The sequence below is a fragment of the Myripristis murdjan genome, chromosome 14, assembly GCF_902150065.1.
Source record: "Myripristis murdjan chromosome 14, fMyrMur1.1, whole genome shotgun sequence".
In the NCBI taxonomy this organism is placed as follows: Eukaryota; Metazoa; Chordata; class Actinopteri; order Holocentriformes; family Holocentridae; genus Myripristis; species Myripristis murdjan.
In genome coordinates this window covers 36,547,967-36,565,877 of record NC_043993.1, presented here as the reverse complement: position 1 = coordinate 36,565,877, position 17,911 = coordinate 36,547,967, and the positions used below count along the sequence as shown (strand labels likewise).

At 44.3% G+C, this 17,911-nt stretch overlaps 2 protein-coding genes across 2 annotated transcripts in view; both read left to right on the top strand.

Annotated features, from left to right (window-relative positions):
* Positions 1-8,533, top strand: part of LOC115371234 (nuclear GTPase SLIP-GC-like) — an 83,607-nt gene extending 75,074 nt beyond the window's left edge. The window contains exons 6-11 of the mRNA XM_030068463.1: positions 1,483-1,564; positions 1,667-1,748; positions 1,821-1,878; positions 2,578-2,641; positions 6,999-7,214; positions 7,584-8,533. Of these exons, the coding sequence (XP_029924323.1) occupies positions 1,483-1,564; positions 1,667-1,748; positions 1,821-1,878; positions 2,578-2,641; positions 6,999-7,214; positions 7,584-7,891 (810 nt within the window). The 3' untranslated portion in view covers positions 7,892-8,533. The remainder of the gene's footprint in view (positions 1-1,482; positions 1,565-1,666; positions 1,749-1,820; positions 1,879-2,577; positions 2,642-6,998; positions 7,215-7,583) is intronic.
* Positions 1-17,911, top strand: part of LOC115371029 (nuclear GTPase SLIP-GC-like) — a 121,557-nt gene that overhangs the window by 86,321 nt on the left and 17,325 nt on the right. The gene's annotated exons all lie outside the window — the stretch shown is intronic.

The window sequence follows — 17,911 nt, the reverse complement described above, 5'->3', positions numbered from 1 at the left end:
ATGCCAAATAACTTGTCATATGGACATACATTTCTGTGCAATATATCTTTATGGAGGTATGGTTTCTTCAGGCCCAGGGTGTGTAGCCCAGTCCGGGAAACACCCCTGGGATGAGGAGAATTAATTACCTCCTATTTGTGCAATAACCCCCCCCCCCCCCCCCCCCCCCCCCCCCCACACACACACACACACACACACACACACACATGAATCAGCTTTCATCAGAGAACAGCACTGAGGCCCACTGGTCCCTCGTCCAGCGTAAATGCTCCCTGGCCCATGCAAGATGATGACACCTGTGCCTGGTGTGTGGTCAGGTACCCTTGCAGGTCGTCTAGCACGCAGACCATGCTGATGTAAACGGTTTCAAATGGTCTGACGTGACACTTGGGTGCCTCTCACCTCCCTTAAACGTGCCTGGAGTTGAGTGGCATTCATCATCCGGTTCCGCAGGGCACTGTTCACAATGAAGCGGTCATCAGTGTGAGATGTGGCCAAAGGACGTCCACTTCTGTGCCTTTCTGTGACTCTTCCAGTCTCTCTGTATCTCTGTTGCAACCTGCTGATGACACTCTGTGACACTCTAAGCTCAGTGGCCACTTCCGTCTGAGAACATCCTGTTTGAAGCCTTGCAATGGCGAGGTGCTGCTGATCAATTGTTAGGTGTCGTCTTGGTCTCATGATGTCAAAATGTGAACAGCATGATGAGGAGGACTGTTTAAATACCAATTCTAATTGAACCAGGAAATTTATTGGTCGATTCATGGATCAAACACCTGTTGTGAATTTTGCCGTTAAACTCCTTGTTAGAGAACAGCAACTTGTGCAAAAAGTACGGAAACATTGAATAGTTGGACATGTGCATTCAAAAGTTTACAGAAGGTCACATTAAGTTCACCTGTAAAGGTTAGAATGCATTTTAGGTTCATCCTGAAATTTCACCCAAAAGCCAAATATCCCTAACTTTTTGTGAGTAGTGTAAACCAGGAGGAAATTGATCAAGTGAGCACTTTCAAATACTTAGGACTGTACTCTGATTCCCAGCTTAGATGGACGGATCAGGTAGAACATGTATGCTCAAAAATAAATCAGCATCTGCACTTTTTACGGAAGTTCAGGACACATGGTGTCAATAAAGAAATGATGTTGTTTTATAGGGCATCAGTTGAGTCAATCATCATAATGATTTATGCCTTTCCTGTCGTATCATGTGACACTATCACACAGTACCGTTAGCCAGGAAGTGGCTGAATGCTAACGTTAGCTGTTGTAGCTAACAGCTGATCAAATCTGTTGTTTTATTTTGAAATCTGAGCCAATGTCCTTGTGGATATCTCGAGTTGTTGTCGGTGGAACCACAGCAGGTTGTCAGGTCACGGCGGCCCAGGCCACCTGCTCCGTTTGATGCTAATCTCCTCGTGTGTGTGAGTGTGTGTTTGTGTGTGTGTGTGTGTGTGTGTGTGTGATTTGCTGCTGGATTAGGACTGGATCCAGAAGACAGTGGAGGACAAACTGGAGAAATCAATGACACTGTCGCTCAAGACAGACGATACCTGCATACCAGGTGAGGGAGGAGCATCAGTCACATGTTTTGGTGTGTTCTGTTTTTCATGACATGAATACAGCAAAAGGTTCAGCAGCAGTCCTTTAACCAGACGTGTTGCAGATGTCTCTGACGAGTACGACAAGGTGAGGCGATTCCACAAGGCGCTGACAGGACGTCCTGGGACAGGAATGCCGCAGGACAGGTACGACTCTCACCAAACCGAGAGCTGCAGCCGCTCACGTCCGCTTTTAATTTGAAAATGTTTGTTCCGTAGTGGTGAACCAGTCCGCCCGGGAGCTGCAGGTGGAATCCACTCTGTGACACCAGCACAGGTAGACACACACACACAGGTAGGACAGGTAGACCCGGCGTGGGCCTTTCTGGGCCTTCATTCCACAGCGAATTACTTTCTCCAGATGGTTCCTGTCCCATGAACAGCTGTGAACATTCAGCTGATGTCACGGCGTCAGCAGGAGTTTTACATGGGGAGCAGAGCCGTTATATTCCTGTAATATTCCTGTAAAAGATTGTGTGTGTGTTTGTGTGTGTGTGTGTGCGTGTGTGTGTGTGTGTGTGTGTGTGTGTGTGTGTGTGTGTGAGTGTGAGTGTGCTGTTCCCAGGGCAGTGCATGTGTTGTTCTTGCTGAAGGCCTATAAAGTAAAGCAGGGAGGTTAATAATGCTGAGGGGAGTGTGTTCAGCGTCTCTCCCTCAGCCTCTCCTCAGGTTCTCCTCTGGTTCTCCTGCTGCGACGTCGTGACAGAGATCCACCAACAGCAGTTTCAATAAAGTTATTCAAACAAGCTCTTCTGCTGACACTGTGACATCAATGAACGCTGCAGCTGTTGCCATGGAAACGAGAACCACCCGGAAACACTCCGATTTGTCATGAAACGAAGGCCCACAAAGTCCCACGGCTGGCCGGTTCTATCTGTTCTGTTTCTATGGCTATTCGACAGAGTTGACTGTATTTTTAGAGTCACAAGCCGTGTGTTCCATTATAAAGTGTGACCACAGTCCAAACTGCTTCCAGGAATCCTCGGTGACGACTGGAGACAGTGGCCAGAGAGAGCGCGACTCCGTGGCTCCCCCTGCAGGTTAGTCTGACCATCAGATCAACAACATGTGACCTGCATCTGTCATGTGCATGTAAATGTGTAAGCTGTTAAAAGAAATGCTGTCAAAGTGGAACAAATCCCCAAGACGTGTTAGCACATCCGTCACACATCTCAAAGGATGGTTTTAATTAAGATAGATGGATAGATATTTATTGTCACTGCATATAAAAACACAGCGAAATTTAGTTTGCAGCACCAAAAATCAGCATAAAAAGGGCATAAATAAAGCTTAAAACAATACACAGGTATATTGCACAATAATAAATAAATAAATATAGCTCAGGTGAATTGCACTTAATTAGCAGTCCAGTGAGGGCCTGCAGCACCAGGGGCCTCATGTACAAAGACTTGTGTGGATTTCCTACTGAAACATGGCGTGCGCCTAAATCCAGAAAACATCATACGCACAAAAACATCCAGATGTATGAATCTGCGCGTACACATGAATCCAAGTACATTTCCTTTGAACATTCGAATCAGTGTGGAATTGAGCGCACATGTTGGAGTACCCGACCCCTCTGTGTCCACGCACATTTAAATATGCTAATCATATTTAAATGAGCCCAGCACCTAAGATTGCCCTCTCTGCATGATCAGAAAACTACAACCTCAACATGAATAAGACGGAAAAAAGAGAAATTTCATGGAACGCGAATTAGAGACACTCCTCACTGAAAAGGCCAGCGTGTAAAATTATGCTGTTTAGCACGCTGTCCTCCAGCATCAACATGAAACGCAAGAGGAGTGAGTGGGAGAGTGTATGTGAGGCTGTCAATGCTGAGGGGTCGGAAAGACACACACACGCTGAGGTAAAAAAGAAGTGGTCAGACAAAGGGGGGCATTAAGCGGAGGACGGCTGCCCACCACCAAAGTGTGGCCCAGCTGTGAGCCATGCCACACAGCTGGCATGGCTCGGCTCAGGGTCGACTGGCACAGTTCCGATTGGACGGCCAGCTCCCTCTGGAATGCCCCTGTTGCGAGGAATCCACTAATGTAATTGCAGGCACGTGGGTGTGTTAATTACTCATCAGTGTTAATTGTTCATGTGTCTCGGATGTGCACATCACTGAGGACTAATTGTCTTCACATTATCAACAGTTTCCCAGCATCACCTCTAAGTGTTGCCAAAGGATCAATAGCTGTAGAAACGTGTGTACGCCAGCCATCTTGATACACTATATTACCAAAAGTATTCGCTCACCCATTCAAATGATCAGAATCAGGTGTCCTAATCACTTGGCCTGGCCACAGGTGTATAAAATCAAGCACTCAGGCATGCAGACTGTGAAACAAGACATTTGTGAAAGAATGGGCCGCTCTCAGGAGCTCAGTGAATTCCAGCGTGGAACTGTCATAGGATGCCACCTGTGCAACAAATCCAGTCGTGAAATTTCCTCGCTCCTAAATATTCCACAGTCAACTGTCAGCTCTATTATAACAAAATGGAAGCGTTTGGGAACAACAGCAACTCAGCCACCAAGTGGTAGGCCACGTAAAGTGACGAAGAGGGGTCAGCGGATGCTGAAGCGCATAGTGCAAAGAGGTCGCCGACTTTCTGCACAGTCAATTGCTACAGAGCTACAAACTTCATGTGACCTTCAGATTAGCCCAAGTACAGTATGCAGAGAGCTTCATGGAATGGGTTTCCATGGCTGAGCAGCTGCAGCCAAGCCACACATCACCAAGTGCAATGCAAAGCGTCGGATGCAATGGTGTAAAGCACGCCGCCACTGGCCTCTAGAGCAGTGGAGACGCGTTCTCTGGAGTGATGAATCACGCTTTTCCATCTGGCAATCTGATGGACGAGTCTGGGTTTGGAGGTTGCCAGGAGAACGGTACATTTCAGACTGCATTGTGCCGACTGTGAAATTTGGTGGAGGAGGAATTATGGTGTGGGGTTGTTTTTCAGGAGCTGGGCTTGGCCCCTTAGTTCCAGTGAAAGGAACTTTGAATGCTTCAGGATACCAAAACATTTTGGACTATTCCGTGCTCCCAACCTTGTGGGAACAGTTTGGAGCGGGCCCCTTCCTCTTCCAACATGACTGTGCACCAGTGCACAAAGCAAGGTCCATAAAGACATGGATGACAGAGTCTGGTGTGGATGAACTTGACTGGCCTGCACAGAGTCCTGACCTGAACCCGATAGAACACCTTTGGGATGAATTAGAGCGGAGACTGAGAGCCAGGCCTTCTCGACCAACATCAGTGTGTGACCTCACCAATGCGCTTTTGGAAGAATGGTCAAAAATTCCTATAAACACTCTCCTCAACCTTGTGGACAGTCTTCCCAGAAGAGTTGAAGCTGTAATAGCTGCAAAAGGTGGACCGACATCATATTGAACTCTATGGGTTAGGAATGGGATGGCACTTCAGTTCATAGTATGAGTAAAGGCAGGTGAGCGAATACTTTTGGTAATATAGTGTATATCTGAACTTTGCCGTGGAAAAGGACGTACGCCGTGTTTTTGGGCGTATGCACCCTTTGTACATGAGGCCCCTAGTCAGCCCAGCTGGCCTCTGTGGATAGGAGTGTCAGGGTGGAAATGTTGGAAACACTGCTGATCTCTACTGATCAAATGGCTTGCTCTAAACTTCATATATAAATTAGGAACAACCCAAAACAAAAGACCCAGAACAAGCCAGTGGCTAACTTTAGCCACTGGCTTGTTCTTGAGTGAGTTTACAAAGTGATTTGTTTGATTTTCCATGATAAATCTGTTTATGTTTGGCATAAACTACCATTTTGTTGTAAACTAGACCTAAACCAATCCAAACCCTAATCTTAACTATTTCAAAATAAGATTACAGTAATATATTACTACCTAACCACTATCTGGGACTAACCTGATCCAAATTTACATTATTCTTCCAAACCTACATTATTAATCTAGACTAAAACCAGCCATAACCATAACCTTAGCCAAACCCAGACCTTTAATAATTCCTAAATTGGACCGAGACCAGTTTAAACCCTAACCTGAACCCTTCCAGAATCAGATTAAAACTCTAACCTGAACCAGTTGTGGTGAGGTTGAGCCGCTCCTTCTGATTGGTTCCTCTAACAATAACTGTGAGCTCCATGGGACAAAGGGCTCAATAAAAAGTCCACAAGTTTATTTACCAGGCAAACAAAGTCCAAATCAACAGGCAGAATCTCAAGGCAGGCAAAGGTCAGTACAGGGCCGGCTGGAAACATGAGGGAAACCGCTGCAGAGTCGTGACATGAGAGATAGGCAATCTGACACTGAGGGAGAGTTAACAGAGGGCTTAAATACTGATGAGGCTGGAATGAGGGACAGGTGAGTGGTAATCAGGGGGAATGGGGAACAGGTGCACTGAGGGAACAGGAAACTGGAAATTGTCTGCAACAAGAGAGGAGTCAGGATTTCAAAATAAAACAGGAAATGCAGATGGATATGAATGGCAACAAAGAAAACATGACCTTAATATTGGGGACTTGACGGAGGAGTCATGACAAATAACTTCATGCCAGCCAGTGGTCAGCAGCACTGTGAGGGCGTTGGGGCTGCAGGGTTCTGGGTAACTGGTAACTCCTCACAACATGAGCAGCTGCTCTGACAGGCCTGAGTTCTTCCACCCCAAACTCAGCCGGCCACGCCTTTATGGAGCTGCTCTGTGCACTGGGGCTCAGTCATGCTGGGACAGGAAAGGGCCTTCCTTCCCCAAATTGGTCCCACAGAGCTGGAAGCAGAGAATTGTCCAAAATGTGTCGGTGAGCTGAAGCGTTCAGATTTCCCTTCAGTGGAGCTGAGGGGCCGAGGCCGAGCCCAGAAAAACCAACCCACAGCGTGACCCCTCCTCCAGCAAACTGCACAGTCGGCACAATGCGCTCAGGCAGGGAATGTTCTCTAACATAAAAAGATATTCCACATAAAGAGGCACAAAACAAACACATAATAAAAACTGTAACCCAGGACTAGACTACTGACTGTAACTTTAAGGGAATATTCCAAAATCCCCTTTTCCTGACTACCCCAGACTGAGACCAGATGTTGGACACCATGTCCACCTCTGGACGTCATGTGGTTCAGTTCCTATGGGTAGCATTTCCTGTTAGCTTAGCATAAAGACTGGAAGTCTATGGGAGTCGTTAGTCTGGCTCTGTCAAAGTGAAATAATAACCTTTCCAGCAGCTCTGATTTACACAGTGGATCATGAGGATCTGAGATACACGTCTTGAGATTTAAAAACCAAAGCAGAGAAGTTTGAGGTTTGAGGAGAAGTTAAATGTGCAGAAGGATAAATGTGTTCAGAGGTTACAGCGCCACCATCTGACTTCTCCTCAAACCACTGCAGTTTTGTTTTTTAATTCCAGCCAACAGTCGGAGCAGGAGAACGCTGTCCTCTCTGGACGACATCGCCCAGAGTAAGAGGGGCAAGCCCAGACAGGAAACACCCCAAATCATGATGGAAGAGCTGGGCAACGAGCGGGTCTCGCAGGACGTCCACAGAGGACACGCCACCGTCCAGGGACTGCAGCGCCCCTTTGTGGACAAACTGAGGAACCAACAGCAGCAAGGCAATAACCAAGGTCAGTTGGCATAATCCAGTCTAACCAGTTATGGGCAATTTGGTTCTTAAGGAATATCAGGAACAGACTGACGCTGGTGGAGTCTAAACACTTCCTGTTTGAGGGATCAAAGTCACCTTTAAAGGAAAACTCCCCTCAAACATGATCTGTGCTGAAAACAGTGGGTCACACCCATGTAACAGGAAGTCAGAGTAAGCAGTGAGCAGCCAGGAGGGAGGAACAGTCTCAGGTCAAGAAGCAGCAGTTTAGACGAGAGGAGCTTTGGAAAAGTAAAGAACATGGTGTTGCTAACTTTGATTTTGTCCCATTTTTTCCTTCCTCTCTCCTCTGCTGTGTGTTGTGTCGTCGCTGCTCTCTGCTGAATTACAGCTGCAGCTCCTCGGCCCCGGGAGGATCAGACTCCGCCTCTGCCAGCGGACAAGAAGCTGCGCGCTGCTCGGACCGCCTTCATCAACCGGACGTCTAGACCAGTTCTAGATGCTCTGCTGGATGAACTCCTGAAGCTGAAGATTATAAACAACAGGGAAATGGAGACAGTCAGAGCGCAACCCAGGACAGAAAAAGCACAAGAGCTGATTGACATGGTGATAAATAAAGGAGCAGCTGCCAGTTCACTCATGATAACCGTCTTCTGTGAGCTGGACCCATTTCTGTCCACAGAGCTGAAGCTCCTCTGAGGCAGGAAGTTCAGCCGGCTTGCTGCTTCCTGTTCCAGCAGCAGGCTGGAGGTCAGGGAGCTCTTCATGCCGAGCGCCTCTTTCACATGTTAGTAAAGGCAGACTGCATGGCTAGCTTATAAAATTGCCTGTATTTCTTGACATTAAAAAATGTTTTTCTTAAAATTTCTTCCTTATGTTCTTTCTGTCTTTTCCATTGTTGTAAGAAGATAAGCATTGTTTATGTTCGGGTTAGGGTTAGTTAAATGCATTTTTAAAATATCAGCAATATCTTCATCTGATGATGAAACTTTAGATCAGTTTCTTCTTCACCAGACTGGATTCCTTTAAACCTGGACAACATTCCTGTGCTTCCATGTGATGGTGTTCTTTCCCACTGTGTTCAAGTGAACTGATCTGATTATTAATGTCATCATCATAAGGGGCAAATGTTGCATCCATTCATGTAAATGGAAAAAAAATGAACAGCATTTCTTTTTATTTAGTCCTGGTTTTACAAACTGTGCCCAGTCTTTAATCGGTTAATTATGTCCATAAAAAGAGGGAAAATAATGATTAATTTTTCATGGTTTCCTGTTTTAACGTGAAATGTTGCTGTGATGACGTGTCTGATGTTTGGCTCAAATATGATTTACATGTCATGAAGCTTTTTTTTTTTTTTCGGTGTGCCAATCTTTTTAATTTTCATTTGCTTACTCTTATGTACTTCTGTTGCCAGGACTTTGTGTGTCGTCCTGCAGCATCTGTTTAATGAAAGGTGGAAGATGAGATGGGCCCAGGGGGCGTCACTCGGCCCCAAGGAGACGCCCAGGATGTGAGCGAACATAGCACGCAGTTTTTTTCTCCCAAATATTTCGAAGTTACACAGATTACATTTTGGGCGCATATATGACTGAAATGGTTGCAATTTGAAGCGCTGAAAAATTTTACTAAATTACCTGAATTAACAATAAAAAATATTTGGGTCTGGCTAATTTGGCTCATATATCTCTTGGCTCTCTCCACTTTCTAATCTTGACTCTTAAATAAAAGCTGAGGTTAAATAAGTCTTAAAAGGTGCACCTTGACTGAAATGTTTAATATTTCATATCCAGTTCCATAAAAATCCAGTCACTGTCTGCATCACAAATGACTCCATCCTGTGAAATCCTTTAGACTCACCTCTGCAGTGGAGCTTCTCTCTGCTCCTCTGCCCTGACTCCTGCAGGTCAACAGGGCTGGTGGAGTGATTATTATTAGTGTATTATTATTATCCACAGCCCCATTTTTTCAGAGCTAAAACAAGTGACAGAAATCGACATCATGCTAACAGTTTAACTCAGTGTGCTAGCCAGGTTTTTATTCATTAAAACGGAGAGCACCTGGTTCATTAATTACATAGCTGTTAGCTGGAGGCTGTAGCTCAAGCATTAGTAAACATTACAGTGATGCTAACGGAACTTGGCGCAAGCGCCTCGTTCCTGGCCACATCACTGTCGTGGCAATAATAACGGTCAAGCACACCCTCTCCTGTAATAATGCTTAAATTAATAACGATTAACAGGCTGATTAATAACTGATAACATTAAAACATTAATTAACAACATTAACAAGAACAAAGTTACAGCCGCACATCTCCGTGGAAAATCACAGGTACAGGTACTGTCCGTGGTGCTGACTCTGCCTCAGCAGGTACTGTCCGTGGTGCTGACTCTGCCTCAGCAGGTACTGTCCGTGGTGCTGAACCTGCCTCAGCAGGTACTGTCCGTGGTGCTGACTCTGCAGAGGAATTTCATTCTCTTTATTATAGAAATTAAAGCTCCATAAAATTCATGGAGGATCTTGTTCAGCTCTTCTTTCCTTACAGGTGAGAAATCAGCTGTCTGCCCGGTGTTTGTCAGGTAGTCTTGTAGACATTTGACGGCCCAAGACGTTGACCGGGCCGTACCGGCTTCATTTCCTGACCTCTCCAGCTGATCCCGCTCTTCACTCGTCACTCTCGCGTATCTCTCCTTTTTCTCTTCTGTCTTGTCTCCCTCGTTCAGCCATTTATCCAAACTTAGGTCACCAAATAAATCAAAACTGACAACAAAACGGTCCATTATGCAGGCTAACAAAGTTCACAGCGGCTTTTGATGCGGGTTTCAGTGAAAGGTTTCTCGTTGCCATGGAAACCACACAGCCTCGGGCAGTAACATGTAGGCGGAGTAATAGTTTCAGTGATGAGGTTTTTTTTTTTTTTTTTCATTTGAGCACGGCTAGTCGTGCTCAATTGCTCATTTGGGCACATTCTAAACATCTGATTGACCAATCAGATTGCTTGGTCGGATCTACTTGTTGTATAATAATTGTTATTACCAGCAGTGATAAGGACTTACTTTCTTGAAAAACGTATATCCCTGCTTCAAGTTGTCCTAACACTGGTCTCAGTCGGCTGTGTGGAGCAGGTATGCTGTAGGTACCAACAGGTGGCGCTGTGTAAGGTCGCAGTGAAAACGTGAACTGGATTGTCAGTAATGTGGGCGTGGTCTATATGAACAAGTGGAACGGACTGGATAACAAAGCACTAATCGTGCTCCCTACCTTACACTGTGAAGTGAAGGGAAACCAACAGATTTATGATCATATTCAAGTGATTAATGACAGGTCATATTATTATTTAAACTCATATTCTTGCGTCTTTATATTGAATTTGTCTGCGCTTTTTTGTAAAAAAAACCAAAAAACACCACATTATTTGGGGGGGCTTAAGAATATTTTAGGGAGGCTTCAGGCCTAACGGCGCCGCTGGATGGGCCTGTGAGCCGTGCTCGCAGACAGGTGTGGTCACATGCAGGTAAACACCCAACAGAACCACCAGTCACATTTTATTGTTTTCAAACTCTTCTTGCAGTTTCTTTTCTTGTTGTTAAAGCGTCGTCTGGATCTGACAGGTTTCAGGTTTCTGTGCATCCAAACCCCACACTCTATGTGCAATGTCATAACATATATAATAATATAAAAACAGTATATATGACAATGTGTAATAATGTCCCTACACGTCTTTCCACCGCTCTTATTTATATTCAACTGATTATTTGATATATTTAACTGATTTATGTACATAACTGATTTATATATTTAACTGATGTATTTATTGATCTACTGATTTATCTATTTATTGACACATTCAACTGATTGATATACGTATTGATTGACAGATGGAGTGCAGGGTGCAGGTCCAGAGACAGGAAGCAATTTTTGTTTTTTTCAGGTTTAATGTAAACAGTAACAGCAGGAATGATCATGATAATAATAATAATAATAATAACAATAATAATAATAATAATAATAATAATAATAATATCATCAGCAGCAGTATTAGCACAGCATGGAAAGAGTACAGGAGTGTGTAGCTTCAACTTGACACACACACACACACACACACACATACACACACACACACACACACACACACACACACACACACACAGGAGCAGCTGCTGGTCAACAACAACAACAAAAACAATGTGTGCTAGATCCACTTATCGAAGTGTATAATAGAATCTGTAGATTTATACTTGAATGTCCCTATCTTACTCATCATTGTTCAATGTACCAGACTCTTCAGTTTCCATCTGTACATAAAAGACAACAGATTCACTGGCTGCAATTTCTATTTAAATGTATTTACTTTAACTACCCCCCTTATCTTAAACAATATTTTGTCCAACATACCTCTAATTATCAAATCAGGCACTCCACTCAACCTTATTTTTCTGTTCCACATTAAAGTAATTCAATTGGTAGAAAAGCATTTATGTTGAAAAAACTCCAAATGATTGGAATCACCTACCTGTGGGTATCAGAGCGTCTCCATCCTTAAGCTGCTTTAAACAAGCCCTGTTCTCCTATTTGGAAACAGCTTGTTCATGCTTTCATTGAATCTGTCACCACTTGTTATTGACATTTTGTCCAAACTGAGGTTGCAACTTGTTTGAATGATTATTTGTTTGTCCTGTCTTGTTATATTATTTTCCATTGCATTGTCTGTATTTTATTTTATTGTATTGTTTCTTATTCTATCATATTGTGGTTTATTGTGTTGTACTTTTTTTTTTAAAGTGGTGTGTGTGGGACCGCCTCGAAAACGGGTTGTGACTCAAGGGGTTTATCCTATGAATAAACTTTCTCATCACACAGAAGACACCAAAAAAAAAGACCAAAAAAAAAAAAAAAAAAAAAAAAAAGGCCAAATCTCACCTTCTTTTTGGCCATAAGACTTCATCTGATTTCTTCACCTCCTCCTCCTCCTCCTCCTCCTCCTCCTGGCAGAGCTTTGGCAGCAGGTTTAAGGTATCATGGTCAGATATGACACACAACCTGGTTTTAAAACGTGTTTAATGTTAGACAGCGTAGCCTAATCCTTAATTAATGTTCCATGCATTATTATAAATATTATACTGTCTTCTTGCAGGGTGAGGCTCATCAAGGCAAGGTGATGAAAAACATATTCCACGTGGCTCCTGACGAAGAGTGTGAAGGTCATTTATTAGAAATTAAATTTGTGAAATTTCCCCACCGTGGGACTAATAAAGGAATATCTTATCTTATCTTATCTTAAAATGAAATCTATGAATGTTTTTCTAGGTAAGTGACAAAGTATGTAAAGCTTTTTTTCAACACACACGGTGTGTTTTTTTAAAGATTATTTTTTTGGCATTTCTGCTTTATTTGATAGTCACAGTTGAGATAGACAAGAGAGAGAGAGGGAATGACTTGCAGCAAAGGACCTGAGGTCGGATTCGAACCCCGGTCGCTGTGATTGGGACTGAGCCCTGGTACATGGTGCACACTCTTAACTTTTTTTTAATGTGCATTAAAAACCTGAATGGATATTTTTTTTAATTGACTTTTGTTTGTCTATTTGTTTATCGTGTTTGTGCTTCCTTATTACTACACTGTGTAATGTATATTTGATATACATTTGCATCATATGCAGCAATATCTAGGTATGTGATATGCTTTGTACTTTTTTTTTTTTTTTTACATCACTGATGTTGTCTCATATACTGTTCAATGGATAAAAAAAAACAAAAAACAAAAACCTGAATAAAAAGTTCTAAAAAAAAAAAAAAAAACCTGAATGGAAAATGTGAATAAGTTACTATGGAAACAGGTTTAGCCAATAAACGGTGATGTTCATGGTCATGTGACTTCCACTCCACTGGACAGCTGCTCTGTTTGGACTGAAGGAGAGACTTTCACTTTTCTTCAGCTAATTAAAGAAAACAATATTCATGCAAACAATGATTTTTGACCCACACGCCTGTAACACATCGTCATGCTGCGCTCTCTTCTTCTGCAGTGGTGTAACGTCACCTGGCTGGAGAGTTAGCGCCACCTACTGCTCACCTCGATGAAGCAGCTCCACATATTCACATAACAGAAGTGGATGGAAACACGCAGAAACTCTCGATTTCCTGAAAATTCGGTTAAAATGTGTGATAAATTTGGATGGAAACCCATCGAGAGTTACCGAGAGCCTCACACATGCAGAGAGATAAAAGCCACCAGGAGCTCAGAGTGATGCAGACCACAGTGACACACACACACACACACACACACACACACACACACACAGCAGAGTGCAGAGATGCACAGTCATAATGATAGATAGATTTACCTCATTGATCCCAAACTAGTAAATTATTATGTTACAGCAGCATCAGTAGAAACCTAAAAAAACACACTGTACAATATAAAGCAGATAGATTAAATAGAATAAATGCAAAAATGTTGAACAGAACTCACCAGCAGAGAGTTGTGAGTGTCAGTCAGACAGATGTGAGTTACTGTACAGTGTGATGGCTTGTGGCAGGAATAATAACCCAGCTGCCATGATGCATACCATGTCAGCAGTCGCTGCATCTGAAAGTAATCAGCTACGAGGCAGCCCCCACCACCACACACACACACACACACACACACACAACGTGTGGGCGGACCTTTTCAATGCTCTTTGAAACTTTGGAACTCTCTAACACAAAGAAACTGGACTTTGGAACTGGAAACTGACATTTTAAGGGCCCATATTTTGTTTATTTGTATTATCTGTTTATTATGTGCCTTAAGTTAATACATTTATGGTTAAGTCTGAAATTTGCCTGATGTGTCTAACTTTGTTATTAACACACATTGGGGCTCCATGTGATCCTGTATTCTGGTCTGCAGTCAGTTTATTAGTTTATTAGCAAATAATGTCAGTCAGTCATTCAGTCATCATCCTGCACTGGTCACACACACACACACACATACACACACACACACACTGGTGAATCAGAGTGCTGGTGGCGCTGGGCAGACATGTCTGTGGAGGGCAGAGCCAGCTGGGCCTTAGCCACGCAACAACAGGAAGTGGCAGCAGAGCAGAAGGCGCGAACAGAGATCAGCTCCTCTTCGCTCCAGCAGAGAAGAACAAGGTGAGTACATGATGTTCTGTTTTCACTCACAACCTTGTGGTCAGGGTCCAGTGGAGGAGCAGAGCTGCTGCCTCTGCCTCGGGCTGAGGGTGAGGGTCATAGAGCACAGTCTGTCTCATCAGGCGGCACAGAAATGTTTGTCTCAGAGCCGAGGAATCACACATACGGCCTGGGGGCCTCTGTGCTCGTCTCTTCCGGCCCCTGGCAACATTTGGAGGGAAAAAGGAAAAACAAACAAACATATTTTTTAAATTGAAATACCATTTTAAAAGTTGTGTAATTGATGATGAATTATAATAAATTAAGTACAATCAGCTGTGTAAAGTTAAAACCAGGTAAAAGGCTAAAGGTCCACATGGAATATGGACTTTTATTTTCCTCTGGGAGGGAAATGTCCAAACCCTGTCTGCTGTGTGTTTGCTGCATGTGTCTCTTCTGCGTGATGTAATTCTACATTTTGTGTTATTGTCTGTAGCTTCTCATTGATTGGTCAGATACAAATTGATTGATTTGAAGTGATAAATCAGAAAGCAGCCTAAAATCCCAGGTGGTCTGAGTCGTGGTTCAGTTCAGCGTTCACCGCTCCACTTAATTTGGACTCAAAGGTTTTTATCAAACTTCACCAGAAACCAGCAGAACCATGTGGGGTTTGTTCAGACTTTTACCACCGACGGTTCAATTGTTGATCATTTTTTAAATTTTTTTAAACACTCGGATGACTGTGAGTTGGCACTAGTGTTGTATGTGTTATTGTGATTGTTGCTGTTGCTGTTGTTTATCACCATAAACAGCTTGTAGCTCTCTGTTCAAACGAGTGGAAAAATACCAAAGCCTCTCCCAGGCGAAGCTTCATCCTTGTGGTTTGGCCTCTTCAGTGAGTTTCGTTTGAACAGAAACAAAAAGACTTTGGTTGCAGGCGCCTCTGGTTGTTGGGCAGTTTAGGTGGAAACTGGATGAACAAATTCAGACTGGCGGTTGTTTTTGGCTAAACATTTTCACTAGCTGTTTCTGTGTTATAAGCATTCTTCACCTCCCCTCACCTTTTTTGTATCTCCACCTGTCCACAGCACGGCTGCATTTCTTACTGTCATTTTGTCATGTTGTTAATGTGTAACCTGAGCCGTATCTCACTGGGAGTGTCTGTAAACGCTCTGATGGGGTTTATTGGATGAACTGTGTTGCTCCGGTGATAACTGCTCCCTTTATTGAGCACCCTAAATTTTCTGGGGTTTTTTTTGTTATAATTCTTGGCTAAATATTTTCACTTGCTGTTCCTGTGTTATTATGTCATTTTGATTAATGTTGCAGCACTTTCTGTTTTCATAGATTTATCTTCTTGCCCCCCCCCCCCCCCCCCCCCCCCCCCCCCCCCCCCCAAACCAGGAGAATGTCTGACTTTGTCCGGAACAAATCGAAGGTATTGCACTTAAACAACATCTGAACTCAAACTGACTGTATCTGACAAAAAATGACTATAACCTGCAGGAATAATAATTTCCTTCAGTTACACTTCAACAAATCTGAGGTAATTCTCTTAGGTTCACCTGAGTCTCGATGTATGTGGAGCCACATGCAGGAAACCTGCTGCTGCCCTCGACCCTGACAAACAAATCAGTTCTGTTCCAGATAAAAAGGTCATGAGGGGCTCAGAGTGTAAGGTAAAATAATAAAATAATAAAATAATAAAAGAGAGGACGTGTAGGAGAGAGTGAACCCAGAAAATAAAAACAAACAATCAAGAAAATGACAAAGGACAGACTGAGACGACAAAACAGACTAAAATACATCAATAAATATCAAGATAATTAACTAAAACCTGTCTCACCTGTCTCACCCACTGTCTAAAACCTGGATGCCTCACTGTCTGTCTCACCTGTCTCACTGTCTGTCTCACCTGTCTCACCCATCTCACCGTCACACCCGTCTCACCTTTCCCACTTGTCTCACCTGTCCCACCTGTCTCACCCACTGTCTCACCCGTCTAACTCACTGTCTCACCTGTCTCACCCATCTCACCCACTGTCTTACCTGTCCCACCTGTCTCACCGCCGCACCCGTCTCACCTTTCCCACTTGTCTCACCTGTCTCACCCAACCTCACCCATCTAACCCACTGTCTCACCTGTGTCACCCATCTCATCTGTCTCACCTGTTTCATCTGTCTCACCTGTCTCATCCGTCACACCTCTCCAACTTTTGTATCACCCAACCCACCTGTCTCACCTGTCTCACCCACTGTCACACCCATCTCACCTGTCTCACCCATCTCAGCCGTCTCACCCACTGTCTCACCTGTCTCACCTGTCTCACCCATCTCACCTATCCCACCTGTCTCACCTGTGTCACCCGTCCCACCTGTCTCACCCATTGACCCACCTGTCCCACTTGTCTCACCTGTTGCACCTGTCTCATCCGTCACACCTCTCCCACCTGTTTCACCCATCTCACCCACCGTCTCAACTGTCTCACCTACTGTCTCACTTGTCTCACCTGTCTCACCCATCTCACCTTTCCCACCTGTCTCACCTTTCCCACCTGTCTCACCCACTGTCTTACCTGTCTCACCCATCTCACCAACTTAATGAATGAGGTTTGTCTGTGTTGTGTGGATTTTCGTCCTCAGGCTGGGCCGTCCAGCAGGGACTGCAGGACTCCACCAGAGAAGGATAAAGGTGAGATGTTTGGAGAAGAAAGTCCACTGAGCGTCAGAGTGTTGGACCTTCAGACCAATGCAAAGAGAGTGATGGCTGACAGTGACCTGTTATATGTAATTCAGTGTTAACTGTGGGGCGTATATGTGCTAAGAGTTAACATTAGAGTGCACGAGTCCCAGTTAACAGGCCTTCACTTTGACTTTTCAGTGCTGACTGAGGTGAAAAAGACCATGAGAGAGGTCGGTGACAGACTGGATGAGCAGGCGGACACGGAGCTCAAGGCCTTTCTGAGGTAAGTTCACATGAGATTCCTCTTGGTTTTCATGTTGTGTGATCAAACTGTCTGATTTCCAGCTGTTGTAGCAGCACAGTGTCTGACTTGATGCTTAGCATCAGCAGTGGCGGTTCTGCCCATGTTGCCGCCCTTGGCAAAATTACTGCCTTGCGCCCTTCCGTTCTAGCCGCGCACGCGCGAACTTCCAAGCGATAATGGCCGCTACCGGTGCCCCTCTGGCGGCTACACGCGCCCCTCCCAGAGCAGGGGCGCCAACACCTGCACAAATACCTTTTTTGGAAAAATACTTTTTATATGGACAAAATCTTGTTTGTATAAAAAAAAAAAAAAAAAGCCACCGGTCAGCATCAGGCGGGCCGGCCGCGGCACCGGCTTGATGCTTACAGGTGCCGCGCCCACCCGGTCAGGTCTGCCGGATCTGACAGGTGAGCGGCGCACACATACTGCCATCCTCTCATTATAAATCAACTTTTGTTCATACGCGGCTGCAGCAGCACAACGGACAATGACACAGACAACATGGTTGATTATTGACTGTGCAATGCAGCCATTCGCCGGTAATTGCGGCATCAGGCGAGCCTACCTACTGGTTTATATGCAAGCACAATACATGTGTATTTGCTTAGACCCCA